The following is a 16765-nucleotide window of genomic DNA, read 5'->3' as shown; positions in this document are numbered from 1 at the left end:
CTATTCTATTATTTTTAACTTACCTTGAACAAATGTTTTAATTCTTGTATGAAACAAATGCGACGCCATCTCTAATTATGGTCATGGTTATACCTACAATAGTAATTTGTCTAGACACCTCTGAATCATCATTGTACCTACTCGCTTAATATTATACAAATTATACAGTGGAAATGATTCGAAATTTTTTTAATGGAATCGTTATTGACACACATTATACATATGCATTTTTCATACTAGAATATCTACAAATAATATTCAATTAAGTTTTGTTTATTTTATTACACACGTATTTACATAAAAATGTTATTAAAAATGAGCGTTTTATACCTACGTTAATTATACTTAAAGTTTGGCAATAATTAATTTTGGACACACCCATCAACCATCAGTGGTCACGAGTTGTACGAAAAACTATTAATTTTTAGTATTAAACGTCCACATTTTGAGCGAAATTCAATCGGGCAAGGTTTTCTCATACCCGATTTGAACAAATATCTCGTGTACTTTTGGCAAATTAAAATCGTGTTTATAGCTTGCGTCATTCATGTATAGTTTAATAAACTGCAGAGGAACAATTTGGACTTATAACTATCTATATTCACACCGAAAGCCTTTGGGCTCATAACCATAATATTATAATAACAATAGGCTATCGGATTGCTAATAGGATCAGAGTAAAGATTTGGTCATCGGAGTGCATGAAAATAGTCTCTTTAATGATTATAATAGACCGAGGTTGCTGCATGGCGTTTAACCACCTTTCATCGACACGATATGATCAGCTAGAATGTACGTTTTAATTTTTATTTTTTTCGATTGCTCGTAAAACATTGTTTTTTTAATTTTTTTATTAAAACTTATAATTACCGTTCTTACAATTTCATTTGGTCGGAGCTCTGTAGGTACGAGATTTCTAATCGACTTAATAAGGAAATATTTAATAGCGATATTTTTACTTGTAATGAACGCGCGGCATGTTAACGTTTGCCTGTTTTTATTTTCTGGAGTATTTATTATATGAATCATGCTTCACGAAGTACACATGTAATTTTGCCGCGAGTCTACGTAACATCAGTGTTTCCGTTGCGATAAATAACCAATCGTTACTAGGAAGATCACGACGTTGCCTCCGGTAATGACACTTGACCTCAGTTTAGTATCGTTGCAAGAGCGCATATTACATCATATTAGAATCAGACGATGAATGGGGCTGATTATATAGATGAACTAACCCAGTGCCATCTCGTTCGTTTTTTGTACAACCTAGATCTTACGTCGTATGCTAATTTCCACTCCACTCCATTGGCTGGCTATATAAGATGTTCCGTCGCGATCCAAGTAAATCATTTGTGATAGTGCCGTCAAACGAGTCGAAAAGAGCAATTCGCCTGCTGCACTTCTTGCAAATATACTTAGTGTACGTTTGGTTTCTCATCCGAATCTATCTGCGTAGATACACTTCGCGCTTAATAATATAGACCATACACTTTAACATTATCATTATGATTCAACAAAAGGTAAGCAATGTTCATAAATAATTTATATACAAATACTTATCATATTTATTATTCATATTTATTGACATCAGTATCTTACATCAAATTCAAAATCTTAAAGATAGTTTGTAATATTAAAACCGACAGTATAGGTAACATTTGTCTTCTAAAATATTTATCATATTAAATTTATTTCCAACCTATTATCCTTATCTATGTATTATATTATATTTAATAGTATTATATATATATATATATATAAATATATTATAATAAATGTAAATATTTTAACTCATATAGTTATATAGTTGTTTTACACACATTATTTCATATCTCAGTTCAAAGGTAAATTTTTGTACATACTTTAAAAGTACACTAAACATTAAATAAATATAATAATTTATCATATTTCAATTTTGATGCTTCAATTTAAACAAAATAACTAATTGAAAATGTATATATGTAATAAAATGTAATTGTACTTAATTAAATAAAACTTATTTGACGCTTTGTTTTGAATTTTTGCATTAAATTAATAAAAATATTTTCAAATTTAAAACGTCGAAAAAAAAATGTATCCTTTATAATTAATAATATGTTTAATAATTATTATATATTTATGTAATATGAGAATTATTTTTGATTATTAATATTTTATAGATATTTTTAAAAAAAAAAGTTACTCTAATGCATTTTTTATTTACATACACTTAAAAATATTAAGTTTAGTTTTTTTTTGCTATTATCTCGTAAAGTATAATATAATTTGTTTTAAAATAACTTTTTTTATCTATTCATTTTTGAAAATTAAAATTATTATGCGATTAAAGTTGTCCATATTAGTAACGTATAATAATTTGTTTAACGAAAATTAATTGTTTTTTATATAGATAGGTACTATTATTTCCCTGCACTACATCAATCGTTAAATTAAATTATAAACACATTATAGACGTTGAAATCAAACAAATATTTAACAAATTTTAGTATAAAATATTATAAAATTATTACTGTTATTTATCATAAATAATTTCAAAATAGTTGTATTATAATACAATTTTAATAACGCTAATAAATTACGAGTATGTAACATCAATAAGAATAATTTCAACTATCTAATGGATAATAACCTAAAAGATGATCAAATGATAAAATATGAATAAAATTATATTTTTTCTATTGCACAAATAATCCATCAGTACTGGACCATTAGCAAGTAGTTGTTAAATAGTTATACTTTCATACATAGTTAATTAATTTACATAGATCATAAATGTTTAAATTTACCGTTATTATCAGTTTATATAAAAACAAATAAGCAATATATCTTTTAATTAATATTTTTATTTAAAATAAAAACTATAAAATATTACATATAATTACTTTTAATGTTTACATTTTATTAACTTATAATACAACAAATATTAGTACATTTTATGATAAATAATGTTATAATACATATTAGATATTTTTAAACTTATTTATCATTTTATAAATAAAAGAGAAGGTATTATCACACAAATATATTCAATAACTTAATTAAAAAAAAAAAATCGTTCTTATTTCATTTTAATATTTTTATTTGATTATTGATATAAATTAATAAATCAGTTCAAAATTTTTAGAGTAGAAAAAATGTGTACCATTAAGTAGGTACAATGATTTTTATTATACTAATGTATTTTAGTATGCAATTCAAAAAAATTAAAATATCAATTTGTCTCGATAAATTAACATTAAATATTTATATATATTTTAAGAAACCTATAGTATAATTCAATAAACTAAATATTGTTAGTTGTACAGATTCAAGTGTTTACGAAATTTTTATCAAATTTGAAATTAATATCACAGCATATTTTTCAATTACTAAAATTTTAATATTATTTAATATATCAAAGTAAATAATAACCTTAGATATAATTAAGTAATTAATTTATAATGATTACATTTGTATGATTAGAAATTCTAAAACATTATTTTATTAATAATGAAATTGAATGTTGATAAAGTTGATGATTTCATTTATATGTTTCTGTGCTGTGTGAAAAACTTAGGTATTGTAAATGGTATCTTTGGAAAGTATATAATCTTAACTTTTCATATTGCCATGTAGGTAGGTGTAGCATTGTACTATAACACATAAGAAAATATAATTTAATATAATTGATTCACGCTTAAATTCACTTATGGTTACTCTGACCTTATGTGATTTTATACACTATACATCTTCAATATTTTATACATTTAAGTTATAACAAATCGTGACCTCTGATTCATTCGTCCTCATTGGTAGAGTACTGTAATTTCTCTATAATTCACATCATAGGTACCTACAATAACACAAACAATAGTACCCATCATGTAATTAATTTTCATTTTTACTATTCATTCTCTACAGTAAGAATGTCTATTTAGTTTTTTCCAATATTTTTACTTCCTGAATAGTGAAGTGCACCTTTTTAAAATAATAAATTGAACATAAAATACGTTTTTTCAAAATGTATTAAGACTCTTATTGTAAAATATCTTTATTATATTTATATATACTTACTTATAGTAGTATTTTTAAGTGTTGTCGCAAAACCGTAAGCATGTATGTTTTTAAAACACTTTTTATTTGACACTATTTGTAAAATAATTCGAATATTTGGTAATGGCCACATCTGATATTGAATTTCAATGCAGTTATTGTATTATATGACACGAACAAACAATTTTACAAGTACTGAAGTCTTTAAAATAATTTTATAATAATAAAACTCACTTTTTGTATTTTAATACAGGCTTGTAAAACTAAGTTTCTATTATATTTTTGTACTTCTAGGTCGTTGTCGTTGTACTTTTCAATATATTCTTAACATCACTTGTGTATGCCCAATATGGCAGTCCTATTGGAAACAGCAATCCAGGATACGGTGGTACTGGAACAAGTGTACCATCAGGAGATTATGGACACAAAGGTCAAAGCCCAATCGGAGGAGGAGCTGGTGGATCAGATGGAAATTCAGAAGTAAGTTGTATACTTGTGAATGATGGTCAATAGTCATTATATTATAATATGCATATAGATGAACCATCATTTTGCAAAACCATTTATTTATTTTAAATTATAAAATTTTAATATAAATTAATAAAATATAAATAAATATAAATTAATATTTCATATACTAATTTATCATGAAATTTTTTTGATCTTAAGTAAAATGAAATATTAGAACAGATAAAGTTTTGAATGTGAAATCCTCCATTCAAAATTCTAATAACGTTAATTATAGTAGTACCTTTACATTTTGCATTCTGTCAGTTAAGTGCAACTCACAAATCACAATTTAAAAATACTATTAAAAACTATTTTTACAACACTGATTGATAAATTCCCTATACTCCATACAAAATGCATCAATTTTTAGTGAATAAAGTATCTAATACATAAGTGAATATAGTGAATTATACCTTCAATACAAAATGTTTACAGGAAGCTATGTGAAATTTTTCATAAGCTACTTAAAAAGTTTTAAACCAAGCTCACATTTTTATTTCTAATATTCCATTTAAAGTACACTTTTTAATTTTTAGTTAATAAAACTATATATATTTATATATAAACCGTTTTATGTTTTATGATATGTAGTTGAAATTTTTATAACATTACCATTGTTTTCTATTGGATAAAAACATTACATTTTATTTGCAATAAAATACAAGTATATTTTGTTCACAATTTTTTTTTTTTTTTAATTATGTCGTTATAAATTATGTAACACAATTTTTACAAACTAGTGAAACAATTGTCCATTAGTTCCATAAAGTACTTTATCATCGTTTATAACAATTGGAGTTAATGTTATTTAAATTATATAAGAACTTATTATAAAGATTAGTTATATTTTACCTCATTTTCAAGTCATCTAATACTGTTTTATTATTATATATTACCATAAGTGCTATAATCATTCAAATTTCAACAAAAAAAGTTAAGACTTATACGTTTAGCTATATGATGTGTTGTATAAATAGGACACCTAACTTATAAGTAGATAATATCTATACATAATATATTCCACGTACTCGGCAATTACTCGATGTAATAATTAAGACTCGACCTTTTCCTGATATTCGGTGTAGTATTGACACTTTTACTCGGCTAATATTAGTGATGGACATAAACTATCGAATATTATATTCGAATATACTGATTAAAAACTATTCAAATAACCGAATAGAACTATTCGAATAGACCGTCTTTTAACAGTAATTACACTCCAAAGTCGAAACGTTGAAACGTCGTTAAATTAAGCATTGAGTTACATACTCACCTAATAATAGTTTATTTTGATTTGTATTTAAACTAATTTCAAATTTTACTGAATAATTGTGAAATCGGAAAGTATAGAATAATTAATTAATTCGAGACCATCGAATATTCCAAATATTCCGAATAGTTTCGAATGATTCAGAACTATGGAATATTTGAAAAACTTATCGAATAATTCGAATATCCTGAACTATCGAATACCCAACACTAGCTAATACTCGGTACCTAGTTTATATTCAACTGTCTGAAATATCTCTCACTATAAGTACTGTTACTCAGGGGCGTATACAAGGGGGGGGAGGAATGTGGTGGTCCGATCCCCCCCATAGGCCTTTTTAAAATTGTAAAACATAGTGTTCTTAATGTAAGGAAATTAAAAGAAACAAAAAAAATATTGCAAGGATTTATTGTAAACAGTGCCGAATTAACAAATTTTCCGCATGGGAGTAGATTTTAAAATTCCACCCTTCAACCCCCTCCACAAACCAATATATATATATATATATATATGTATACAACAAGTAACAACATAGTTAAGATTGTTTAATTAATTTATATTTATATTTTAACATTAATAGTTTTTAAATTTATAGACCTTAGTAGATACTAAATATAAACATTTTAATACAAATTTATTTAATATAAAACATTTATAACTATTTTTTAGCTTTCTGTGCAGCAAACTCTTTAATAATATCATTCTAATCTATACTTTTTAGGAAAATATTTATAATAGATATTAGAAATAACTTTGACATATTTTCATTAAATAATTATATTTTCTGGTAGTTCTTAACTCTTTTTAAAACTGAAAAGGATCTTTCTCCGTTAGCATTTAAACATGATACAAATACGAACAATTTTAAAGTTATTTCCACAATAGGAAATGAATCGTTTAACTTTGATACTGTTAATACTTCAAGAAAACTGTGCACAGATAATTTTTCATCTTCTGAAAAATACTTCATTATTTTAAATTGTATAATCTCATTTTCAAGTTCCGGTTATAAACACTATAAATATTTACTAATTTCTTTGTTTTTTCTCGTAAAAAATCATCCACAATTCCTTCCACATTAAAAAAAAAAACCCGAACAACTCATTTATTTCAATATATGTATTTTTATGCGCTTTCCTCTCATATTGATTGAAAATAACGAATCGCGAATTCGCAAATCGAACTCGACAACGACGACAACTATGACCTCGAGACGAGGGACAGAGAGAGAGAGAGAGAGAGATAACAAAAACAATTGCTTGGTAGTATGTAATAAATTATTTGAAACTATATGTCAAATTTAATAATCTGATGGTTATAAATTATAATACACACATAGAAATAAATATGAAATACAAAAAAACAATTTTATGTTAGTGTAACGAAAATAAAAATGCATAAGTCTAAGTGCTAAATAATAATTATATGGTTTTACCCTTAATACGCTAAACGCCCACAGACGAAATAACTTTAATATTTAAAGGTTTAATATAATATTATAATATTATATAATTGCTATTAATATTTTTCAATAATAAATTAATAATTTTTCCTGAAAACTAGTTAGTATATACGATTACATTAGAAAATTTCAAAACTTTTGTTGACGCCGTCAAAAAATTGCCGCCCTTAAAATTTTGCTACCCAGGACAGCTGCCCCCTTTGCTCTCCTTCTTAAACCGGAACTGATTGTAAATTATTATTTTGAAACATTAAATATAGATATATATGTTTTATTATTTATTATTTAAATGTGCAGGTTAGGTTAGGTTTAGGAATTTTCATTTCATAATGATTTGTTTACAACTGATCCCCCCCCCCTATACAAAAATTATGTATATGCCACTGCTGTTACTTATATAGATAATCGATAAATAATAAATACATTTTATTTGTAAACATTTTCAGTAAAAAATACATATTAATATCGTTTTCTGTATTACTTTAGCCGGAACCTTTCAACTTTGCTTATCAAGTTAAAGATGCACCCACCTATACAGATTTCAAGCACGAAGCCAACAGTGACGGAAAACGAGTAACTGGATCTTACAGCGTATTGTTGCCAGACGGACGTAATCAAGTAGTAACATATACTGCTGATGAAAATGGTTACAATGCTAAGGTCAACTATGAAGGTGAAGCAAGACCACAACCAGGTAGTCCGGGCCAAGGTGGATATCCATCGGCACCAAGTTATCCTTCTTCAGCTCCAGGTTTTCCTTCTTCTGCTCCAGGTTATCCTTCTGCTCCTAGCTATTCTTCTTCTGCTCCTAGCTATCCTTCTTCAGCATCGGGTTACTCACCTTCTGCTTCAAGCTATTCACCTGGAGGTGTTAAGGGATCTTATGCTGCACCTCAACCCAAAAATGGAGGATACTAAAAAAACTCCAACATTTTTTTTTACGTTTATTTAAAAGTTTATAATAATTCATGATAAAAAATTTTAAGTCAATTTCACGCACTTGAGTTTATTTTTTTTTTTTTTTTGTTGTACAACAAGAACCGAAAATAAATAAAATAACCAGAATAGCAAAGCCTGTATATGACAAAAGTATTATAAACAAGTATTACACGCTGTAAATTATTTATGTATGCCACATTTTGACTAAATATCTTTAAAATTAATTTAAATTCTTTCATTTATAAAATTAATAAAAACATTGTTGTTTTATTTATAACGAGTAAAAAATAATATACCTTATAATTAACAATAATGTATCACAATTCCTCAATAGTTGCAAATGTCACTGAGATCATTGTATCTACTTATAATAACGATAAAATTAGTTATACAACTACCGTCATCAACTCAAAATTCGAACTATAACTTATGCACGATGCACGTCAGTGGATAATAATTTTACTTTAACATGATCTTGATTCGCAATTGAATGTTATAATCTCCCATGTATCCATTACCACTTATAATATTATATATAAAAACACATCAAGTTCCTTACTCAAGCTAATACGATTGTGTTACCAACTCAACAGTTCTTAAATGTAATTGAATTAAACTGTATACATATTAGACAAATAAAACAATTTATATTATATTATGAAACCGAAATTAATTTTTATGTATTTTATGTAGATAATTATCCTTCGTTTGTCAAAACAAATGTTCTTTTCATAATATTACAATAATAATTTGACTTTGTCAAAGTATTCATACATTTCAATTATTTTTCAATTGCACCATAATAGTAACTGTTAGAAGAACTGTATGTTTGGATATCTGTGTACAAAGTTTTTTTTGACATCTTATGAAATTGGAAATTAAATTCATAGGAATGAACTGGTCATTTTTCAACGATCGATTTTGGAAAAACTTTTCATAAATTATGAAAAATTTGAGAAATTTATAATCAATTTTAACAAAATCGACTATTATTAGTTTTTCAAACTTTAATTAATAATTAATGTTGACTCTGAATGCTTTATAATTATTTCGTAATCTGCCGCACTTAAGTATACCTATCTAGAGGTAAAAAAGTATTGTTCACACCAGTTTAAATATATGGATTGCAGAAACGAATATTTTTAATTGTCAACTAATGCTTAATGGCTAACGGTAAAGGAGAATTTCTATTTTTTTTTTCTTCTTCAAATAACACTGAATTACAACAGTAACTAACGTACGTGTAAGTATAATTTCGTCCGTTACGATCAAATCCAGTGATTAATTAATATAATGAATAATCATAACTTATCAGTCACAATTAACTTTACAATAAAACCGACAGGTCAACGGGCTATCGTCATCGTTACACACATTAGATTATAATATAAAAATTGTATTCACAATCAAGACTTAAGTAAAACTTGAGTTAAAGTAGCTGGTGTTACTTAAAACAACACATAATGATCTGTGAACGCGATTTTCCTGAACTGTTGATAGGTATCCCTAGATACAATTAGTAATATTACTTATATAATTTACAATATCAGAGATATATAACCATACAATATAAAATATTGATAGAATTAATTATGTTTGAACACTTTGAATTGACAAATTCAATGTACTACTTATTGTTTTATTGGTTGTTGGTTAAGTTTGCATACATGCATGAGTAATAAAATGAACAGGAAATATAATTAGAAACGAATTATTAAAGTAATTAAAAAAAAAAACTAAGAAGATTTGGATTATCTATAATTTTATCCAAACGATGTGTATGCAATTTTTTTTTAATTATTATTATTTAATTATACACCCACATGAAATTTAATCTTTAAAAAACTCTGTTAAAAATTCCATAAAAAAATCTTATTTAAAATTAAATTATGAACAAGAATGTGAATTTCATAACTATACATATCAACAAATTTAACATAGAAATTAAAATTAATGGGATACAACTTAAAAATCAAACTTAAGTGATTTTTGTTCTTGATGAGTTTTTATTTTTCAAAACTGTAGTCATTCTGTTTGGTACATTTAAATTGTATGTTTTACTTATAGAAAATCAAGAATTATTGGTATACATTAAAAATATTATTCAAAAATGCTTATATTTATTAATTTTAACAACAAACGTGTTTCACGCATATTTCTAATATTTTTATATATGATTATGGACTTATGTAATTATTCTTACCAGGGCCTATTTTAAGGCGCTGTTAAGCGCTATTTTCCTCGTTGAGAAATAATTTTGTTCTGTTAAAAATTAATTTTTGCGCAGTTGAAAAACTATGTATATTCGATCATAAAATTCATCAAATAAACAATTAAGCCTAAATAAAATATATTATATAAAATATATAAATAAAACAAAAGAACATCTATGGTTGAAAGGTATATTCGAAGAAACTAATAACACGAAAGAACAAGAAAAAGAAGAAAAACCATTTCTTGTATCAAAAAGAGAAAGTTTTAGTAAATACATGGTCACAGAAAATGTTTTTATTAGGTATTATTTTTTATTTAATTTTTTTTTTCAATTAATAAAAAGTTACACAAATGCTTATTGAACGCCTACATTGAAAGTGTAAATGTATTTGATTATTCATAGTTATTATACGGGTTAATTTATATGTATATGTGAATTAAAATTCACAATAAAGTAACTTTTAACAGAGATATACAGTTGCACCATAGGTGTACACAATACGTAGTTAACTGATGCATACAAATATATATACCGAAATGAATGTTAAAAGTATATTATTACAATACATTGTAAAATAACCACGCCGTAACAAAAACCCTTAGAATAAACGCGGATTCTTACGTTATAAAATGTTACCCTTTCGTTCAAATCGATTGAAAAGATCCTTGGACACGCGCGCTAGCATTTAACAAAAAAAAGGCACACCGAACGGTACCTACCCACTTATTACACACGTACTGCCATTTCCGTAGGGAACATCTAACGATAAGCATAAACGCATACCGACCGATTAAAATAAAATACAAATAATAAAACCGACCGTCGAGGTTAGGTACAGTCGGCGCGACATGTCTGTTCGCGGGAAAAACGCCTTTGCACGTCCATCCGGTTACCCGAGTAGATACCGCGGTAGGCCATTGGCGCGTTTTGGCACCAAAACACTTCGTCGTCTCGTCGGCACGAAGAGGAACGCGTAGAACTTCGCAGCGCCCGCAGGATTCGGCCAACTTTCGTAGTGAACGGGTGGCGGAATATAACGATAGAAATATTCCGTTGGTTAACCTATGCGTTGCAAAATGTATTTCGATATTCAGAACCGGCATCGGTTTTAATTTTGTTCTCGTGCCGACGTGTTTACGAGTGGCCCGCGTTCCCGCCATCCCCCGCGCACAGGTAGGCGCTGCGGGTCGCCGGTGAAAACGCGAAACTACGTCGCAGTAGACGAGCGCGCGACAAGTGTGGCAACCGGTTAGGAGGACCGGTCAGGGGGTCGCGGCGGTCGGACGTTCAAATTCCTTCAGATTTTATCTGCACGCGTACAACGTTGCGCTGAGCGCCGCGTCCCGCCCGACACGCAGATAAAGTAAACATCGCATTGTAACAGGATTGCAGCGTTGATCGTAGTACGGCCCAACACGTTCTTTTACTTCGAACGGTAAACGATAACGGTGATATTCGGGCGGAATGATTGCGCGCACATTGCGCTAATCCGATAATCTCGACGGGTCCCCGGACGGGCCGCGCGCGAGGAAACTCGCCGTTATCGCGCGCCGCGGACAGATTACCTTTCGCCGCCCCGGAGGCCGGGGCCGCCACGGGCGCGCAACAGATAACCGTTATCGGGTCTCGCGTTATCCGTGTAGACCTTGCCCGCACGCCGCCACGATTATCGCGTGCGCGCCAGTACCCGCGGCTCGCACGGGCCGACGGCCGAACATCACTTTCGTTCACTTCGGTCTGCTCGTCCCGCTGGTGCGTCCGTCCCATCGTTCGCGTGTCGCTTCCCGACGACGTTTCCGCCCAATCCGGTCCGTATCACCGCCCCAACGTCGTCAACGGACCCATCCGAAGGGTAAGTGTCCCTCGCGGTCCCGTTGCTACTGCGTCCGGGTCAAGTGCCGAAGAGAACCGACCGTAACGGAAACGCTGTTAGTCACTTGAAACTGGTCGCCAAACCCCGACGACCGTGGTACACTGCTCCTCGCGATCGCCGGACAGCAATAGCATGACGGACGGTACGGTCCATGCTGGTTAAACGGTATTGATATTGGTATTTTTCTCTTTTCCTTTTATTCCATATGCTCGTTCGGTACGTCCGCCCTCATCAGATTGGGTGTGTGACTACAGCAAACGTTCCAGTCATAGTCATCCTTTGCTTTGCTTGACCCGGCTGCATGCGTTACCAGTAACACCTGATCGCTGTGGTATCAACACTCATAGTATAAAACATTCACCGAAATCTGATTAATATTTCAATGTGTTTGATATCAGTGGTAGGTTTAATGTTAAGCTAAACAAGCAGTTTCCCGAGGTGGACAGTTTTTATCAGAATTTAACATTATGCAATTAATTCAATTTTATAAAACTTTTTATGTTATATATTCGTTTATTATTGCATTAATATTTCAATCTAGTTATAATACTTTAATCGTATACATTTTGACTGAACAGTAGTTTCCATATTTTTACAGTTAATACATTTTCAAAAAATAAAATAATTGTTTTTATTTTCTTATCGCCAACAGGTCAAAAATAATATTGACCATGACCTAAGGGCATAGTAATATTTAAATCTATCACTAGTTTGTCTAAACAGTTTTGAAATTTCATTAGATTGTTAATTTAAACTCATCTATCACATTTGTTATTAAGAATTATTTATTGATATAATTCTTTGATATGTTTAAAAAAATTAATTGTTCTGAATTAACAAATATATTATTTAATAATCATACAGCAAATTACCTTCTGGTGAAGATTTTTTGTTCAATCAATTTACTTTTCAAAGTACAGAAATCATAACATAGATTTTCTATTTAATTTTCCCATAAATATGTACAAATATTATCTGAAGAGAAATTTAAATTGTTAAAACCTCAGATTTAATTACTATTCTTTTTATTATATTCTTATAAATGTGTGATATGTTTCATTTATAAGAACTTAGGTATCCATTATAAATATAATAATATCAAACTTCATTCAAATAGTAATATTAATTACAAAATGTACATTTTATTTATAGAGATCAAGTTATTTGATATAACATTTAAAAAAGCATGGACTCTAGAGATAGTGATGGTAAGTTAATTATTTACAAAAATATAATAGTTATATGATTAAGTTAATTAATTCATAAAATAACGTACCAAATACCTACTTAAGTTTACATTTTATATAAATTAATTAATTTTGTTAGTTATGATGGCTTAGGATATTAATTATATTAATTGCACACTAACAAATAATAGTGGTTTTTTTTTTTTTTTTTAACAATATTTGAGCAAATTTAAATAAATATTAGTTAAGATACAAAAAAAATTATTTATGCATTTATTTTGATAAAAGAATGAACATTTTAAATTTATTTTTATAGATTATTTTTGGGAATGCCTTTTTTTTTAAATATTTAGTCTTACTGTATTTTTAAAATTTAATAAAATATTAAGAATATGTGTTTAAATTTAAGTACATATTTTAACAATTTTATGAGCATACAGACCTGAGTAAGGTTGAATTGTAACTGTACAAATATATAATAATTTATATATTGTTGTTTGAATAATTTTCAGACATGAAAGTTGAACCTTCTAGTCCAATACGAAATGCTAACCCATTTAGCCGATCTAGTAGCGGAAGTTCTCTTCATGCAGGAAATCATAGTAGTAGTAGTGGCCATGGTATGTATTAAATAATAACAACTTTGTAGGCAAGTTGTAAAAGTAGTGTATATACGTAGTATCAATTTTGAAAGTATAATTAATATCGTAGAATTTTTTTGAATTGTACATAATGAAATATATACTATTGATACCTGTTGTTGTACTATTTAGAGTCTATTATGCATACATTTGTATTCATGAATTCTGTTATTTTACATAATTGATCTGGTTAAATTAATTATGCTTAACCATGATTTTAGTTTTGATGCCAAAAATCCTGATGTGCTGATTGCTTCATCATAATGAAATTTGGTATACCCGATGAGTTATACTATAATTATAGGATGGGACAATTGACCCTCCTGGATTGTTGATGACAGTAGTATTACAGTCCATAAATGGGTGTCTCTAATTTCATCGTAATTAATTATAGATATATGTATACCAATGAGGGAGTTTTATAAGACTGTAAGTTGAATCTTATTTTTCAAAACTTTTCTTATCTGCGTTTTATTTTTTCTTCAAATATTTTAACTAAAGCATTAAAGTACTCAGCAGCTTGCCTCTTTCTATCTATCACTATTAATAATGTTTACTATATAAAAATTAATAATTAAATTATATTTTTGTCTTATATATAGAAGATGATGATAGTGAAGAAAAGGGTTCACCAAACAATTATAAAGAAAGAAGGCGAGAAGCGCACACTCAAGCTGAACAAAAACGTCGAGATGCCATTAAAAAAGGTTATGATTGTCTTCAAGATTTAGTCCCAACTTGTCAACAAACTGATAGTAGTGGTTATAAATTAAGCAAAGCAACAGTATTACAAAAATCCATAGATTATATACAGGTATGTTTTAAATAATCAAATAATTTACTCAATTTTATTCAATTTATATTGAATATATGAAACTAAGACTTAAAAAAAAAAAATATTATGTTTTTTAAGTTAATATATTTGCTAACAATAAAAAAATGTTAAACATTTTCAACAATAGACTTTTAAAATTATTTTATTAACAATTTATTATGGTAGTATAATTGTAGACTCATTGTTTTAACATTTAAATTTTTATTTTTTTTTATTTGTTTATAATGAATATTATTTCTATATGTCTAGTATTTACTGTTGCAAAAGAAAAAATTAGAGGAAGAACGTAATGCTTTGCGAAAAGAAGTTGTTGCATTACAAATTATGCAAACTAATTATGAACAAATGGTAAAAGCTCAACAAATTCCAATGGGTCATGTTGAAGCTAGAATACCAGATGAAGAAAAATTTAAAATGGTAATTTTAGATCCTTTGTGATATTTTAAAAAAATTATTTTTTTTATTTTTTTGTTAAGCTCTTATTGAATAATATAATTAAGACTATTCGAAAATAGAAATAATAAATGATGTTTAATAATGGTAAAATCTAAAATATATATATATATATATAAAACTAGCTATCTTAAATCATTAAAAAAAAAAAAAATTACATTGCTAAAGAATATTTATTCAATAATAATCACATGATATAATTATTTCTAAATTCTATTTAGTGCTAAAATATTTATAATCTCTTACAACTATTCCTTATTTAATTATTATGTGATATTAATACTTGTTTTTTCTTAAATCCATAAAATTATTCGTTTTCTATATAAGTAATATATTGATTTCAGTTACATTGTTACAATTTTTTATGCAACTTATTTTTATTTTTTTTTAGTTTCAAAAAATTATTGACGAATTATTTTTTACATTTTGTAATATAAATGTTAATAATTTTACTGAACTGTCTGCTTGTGTGTTCAGTTGGCTTGAAGAACACTGTAAACCTCAGGTAAATATTTAATTTTACATTATTATTAACCCTGTGATTATTTAAAATATTCCTATAATAAATAACAAATTGATTAATAATACAAATAAATAACTCAACATATAAATTAAAAATATATTATGAAAAGTAAGTCTATTCAATTATAATTTATTAATTTTTCAGACATTACAAAATTTAATTGAAACAGTTCTTGAAAAAAAATCAAAAAATCATACACCTACCTCGTCAGCAAAACCGTCTCCATAGTTAAATAATTTTCACCAAGTATCCGATTGTTAATGTAAAGTTATATTGCATGTTATATTTTTATAAATAAAATGTTTTGTTATTATGTTTTATTATTATAGTGTTATTGCATATAAATCCTATTCAACACAAGTAAAATATTATTCAAATAAACATACACTTTTTTCTAATTTCCAATTTTCATGTGTAGTTGATCTTTAAATATTGAACTTAGTTTAGTTTGTTTGTGATATTAATTTTTCATAATCAATTATTGGTTTAAAAATCACAAAACCTTGAAAAAAATAATTGTTTTTTTTTTAAGGTAATATGGGTGGCAAAAAAATATTCATAAATATAAATACATAACAAAATTACGACCGCATAATAAAATTATTGCTCATAGAATATTCCTAAACAATCTAAGATACTCAAGTGCAGTGTGGCGAAAGACATACAAACGACTCAAGTAGTCATTCCATTCACGTTTATACTTTGTAAACGCCACTTGTGACATACAATGTAATCGTGTACTTCTCACTATCACTTTTACTATTAAATATTAATGAATCCAAACGATAATTTAAGCCATTAAAATTGCATTAATTTTTTTCG

At 27.6% G+C, this 16765-nt stretch overlaps 2 protein-coding genes and 1 long non-coding RNA gene across 6 annotated transcripts; 2 read left to right on the top strand and 1 right to left on the bottom strand.

Annotated features, from left to right (window-relative positions):
• The first annotated feature begins 1336 nt into the window (after positions 1 to 1336).
• LOC112694222 (pro-resilin-like) lies at positions 1337 to 8272 on the top strand. Its single transcript, XM_025569635.1, has 3 exons — positions 1337 to 1520; positions 4327 to 4512; positions 7764 to 8272. Exons 1-3 carry the CDS (start codon positions 1506 to 1508, stop codon positions 8193 to 8195), a joined length of 633 nt encoding a protein of 210 aa, XP_025425420.1. The 5' UTR covers positions 1337 to 1505; the 3' UTR covers positions 8196 to 8272.
• Positions 3514 to 4213, bottom strand: LOC112694233. Its single transcript, XR_003149550.1, has 3 exons — positions 4054 to 4213; positions 3703 to 3832; positions 3514 to 3632 (listed from the first exon to the last, which is right to left on the bottom strand). It is a non-coding gene; the product is annotated as an uncharacterized LOC112694233 (long non-coding RNA).
• Positions 8273 to 10846: 2574 nt separating the features above from the next.
• Positions 10847 to 16264, top strand: LOC112692003 (max-like protein X). 4 transcript variants are annotated; one of them, XM_025566612.1, is made up of 7 exons: positions 10849 to 12446; positions 13457 to 13512; positions 14004 to 14111; positions 14735 to 14946; positions 15217 to 15384; positions 15812 to 15925; positions 16088 to 16264. In XM_025566612.1, exons 2-7 carry the CDS (start codon positions 13491 to 13493, stop codon positions 16169 to 16171), a joined length of 708 nt encoding a protein of 235 aa, XP_025422397.1. In that variant the 5' UTR covers positions 10849 to 12446; positions 13457 to 13490; the 3' UTR covers positions 16172 to 16264. The 4 variants fall into 4 exon arrangements, with proteins under 4 accessions (XP_025422547.1, XP_025422397.1, XP_025422319.1 ...); XM_025566534.1 differs by having other exon boundaries at positions 10851 to 12469; XM_025566692.1 differs by lacking the exon at positions 10849 to 12446 and adding an exon at positions 13357 to 13378.
• Positions 16265 to 16765: the final 501 nt, after the last annotated feature.

The sequence above is a fragment of the Sipha flava genome, unplaced genomic scaffold (assembly GCF_003268045.1).
Source record: "Sipha flava isolate LNK unplaced genomic scaffold, YSA_version1 0_pilon_pilon, whole genome shotgun sequence".
Lineage (NCBI taxonomy): Eukaryota > Metazoa > Arthropoda > Insecta > Hemiptera > Aphididae > Sipha > Sipha flava.
This window is presented reverse-complemented; position numbering and strand designations above follow the sequence as displayed.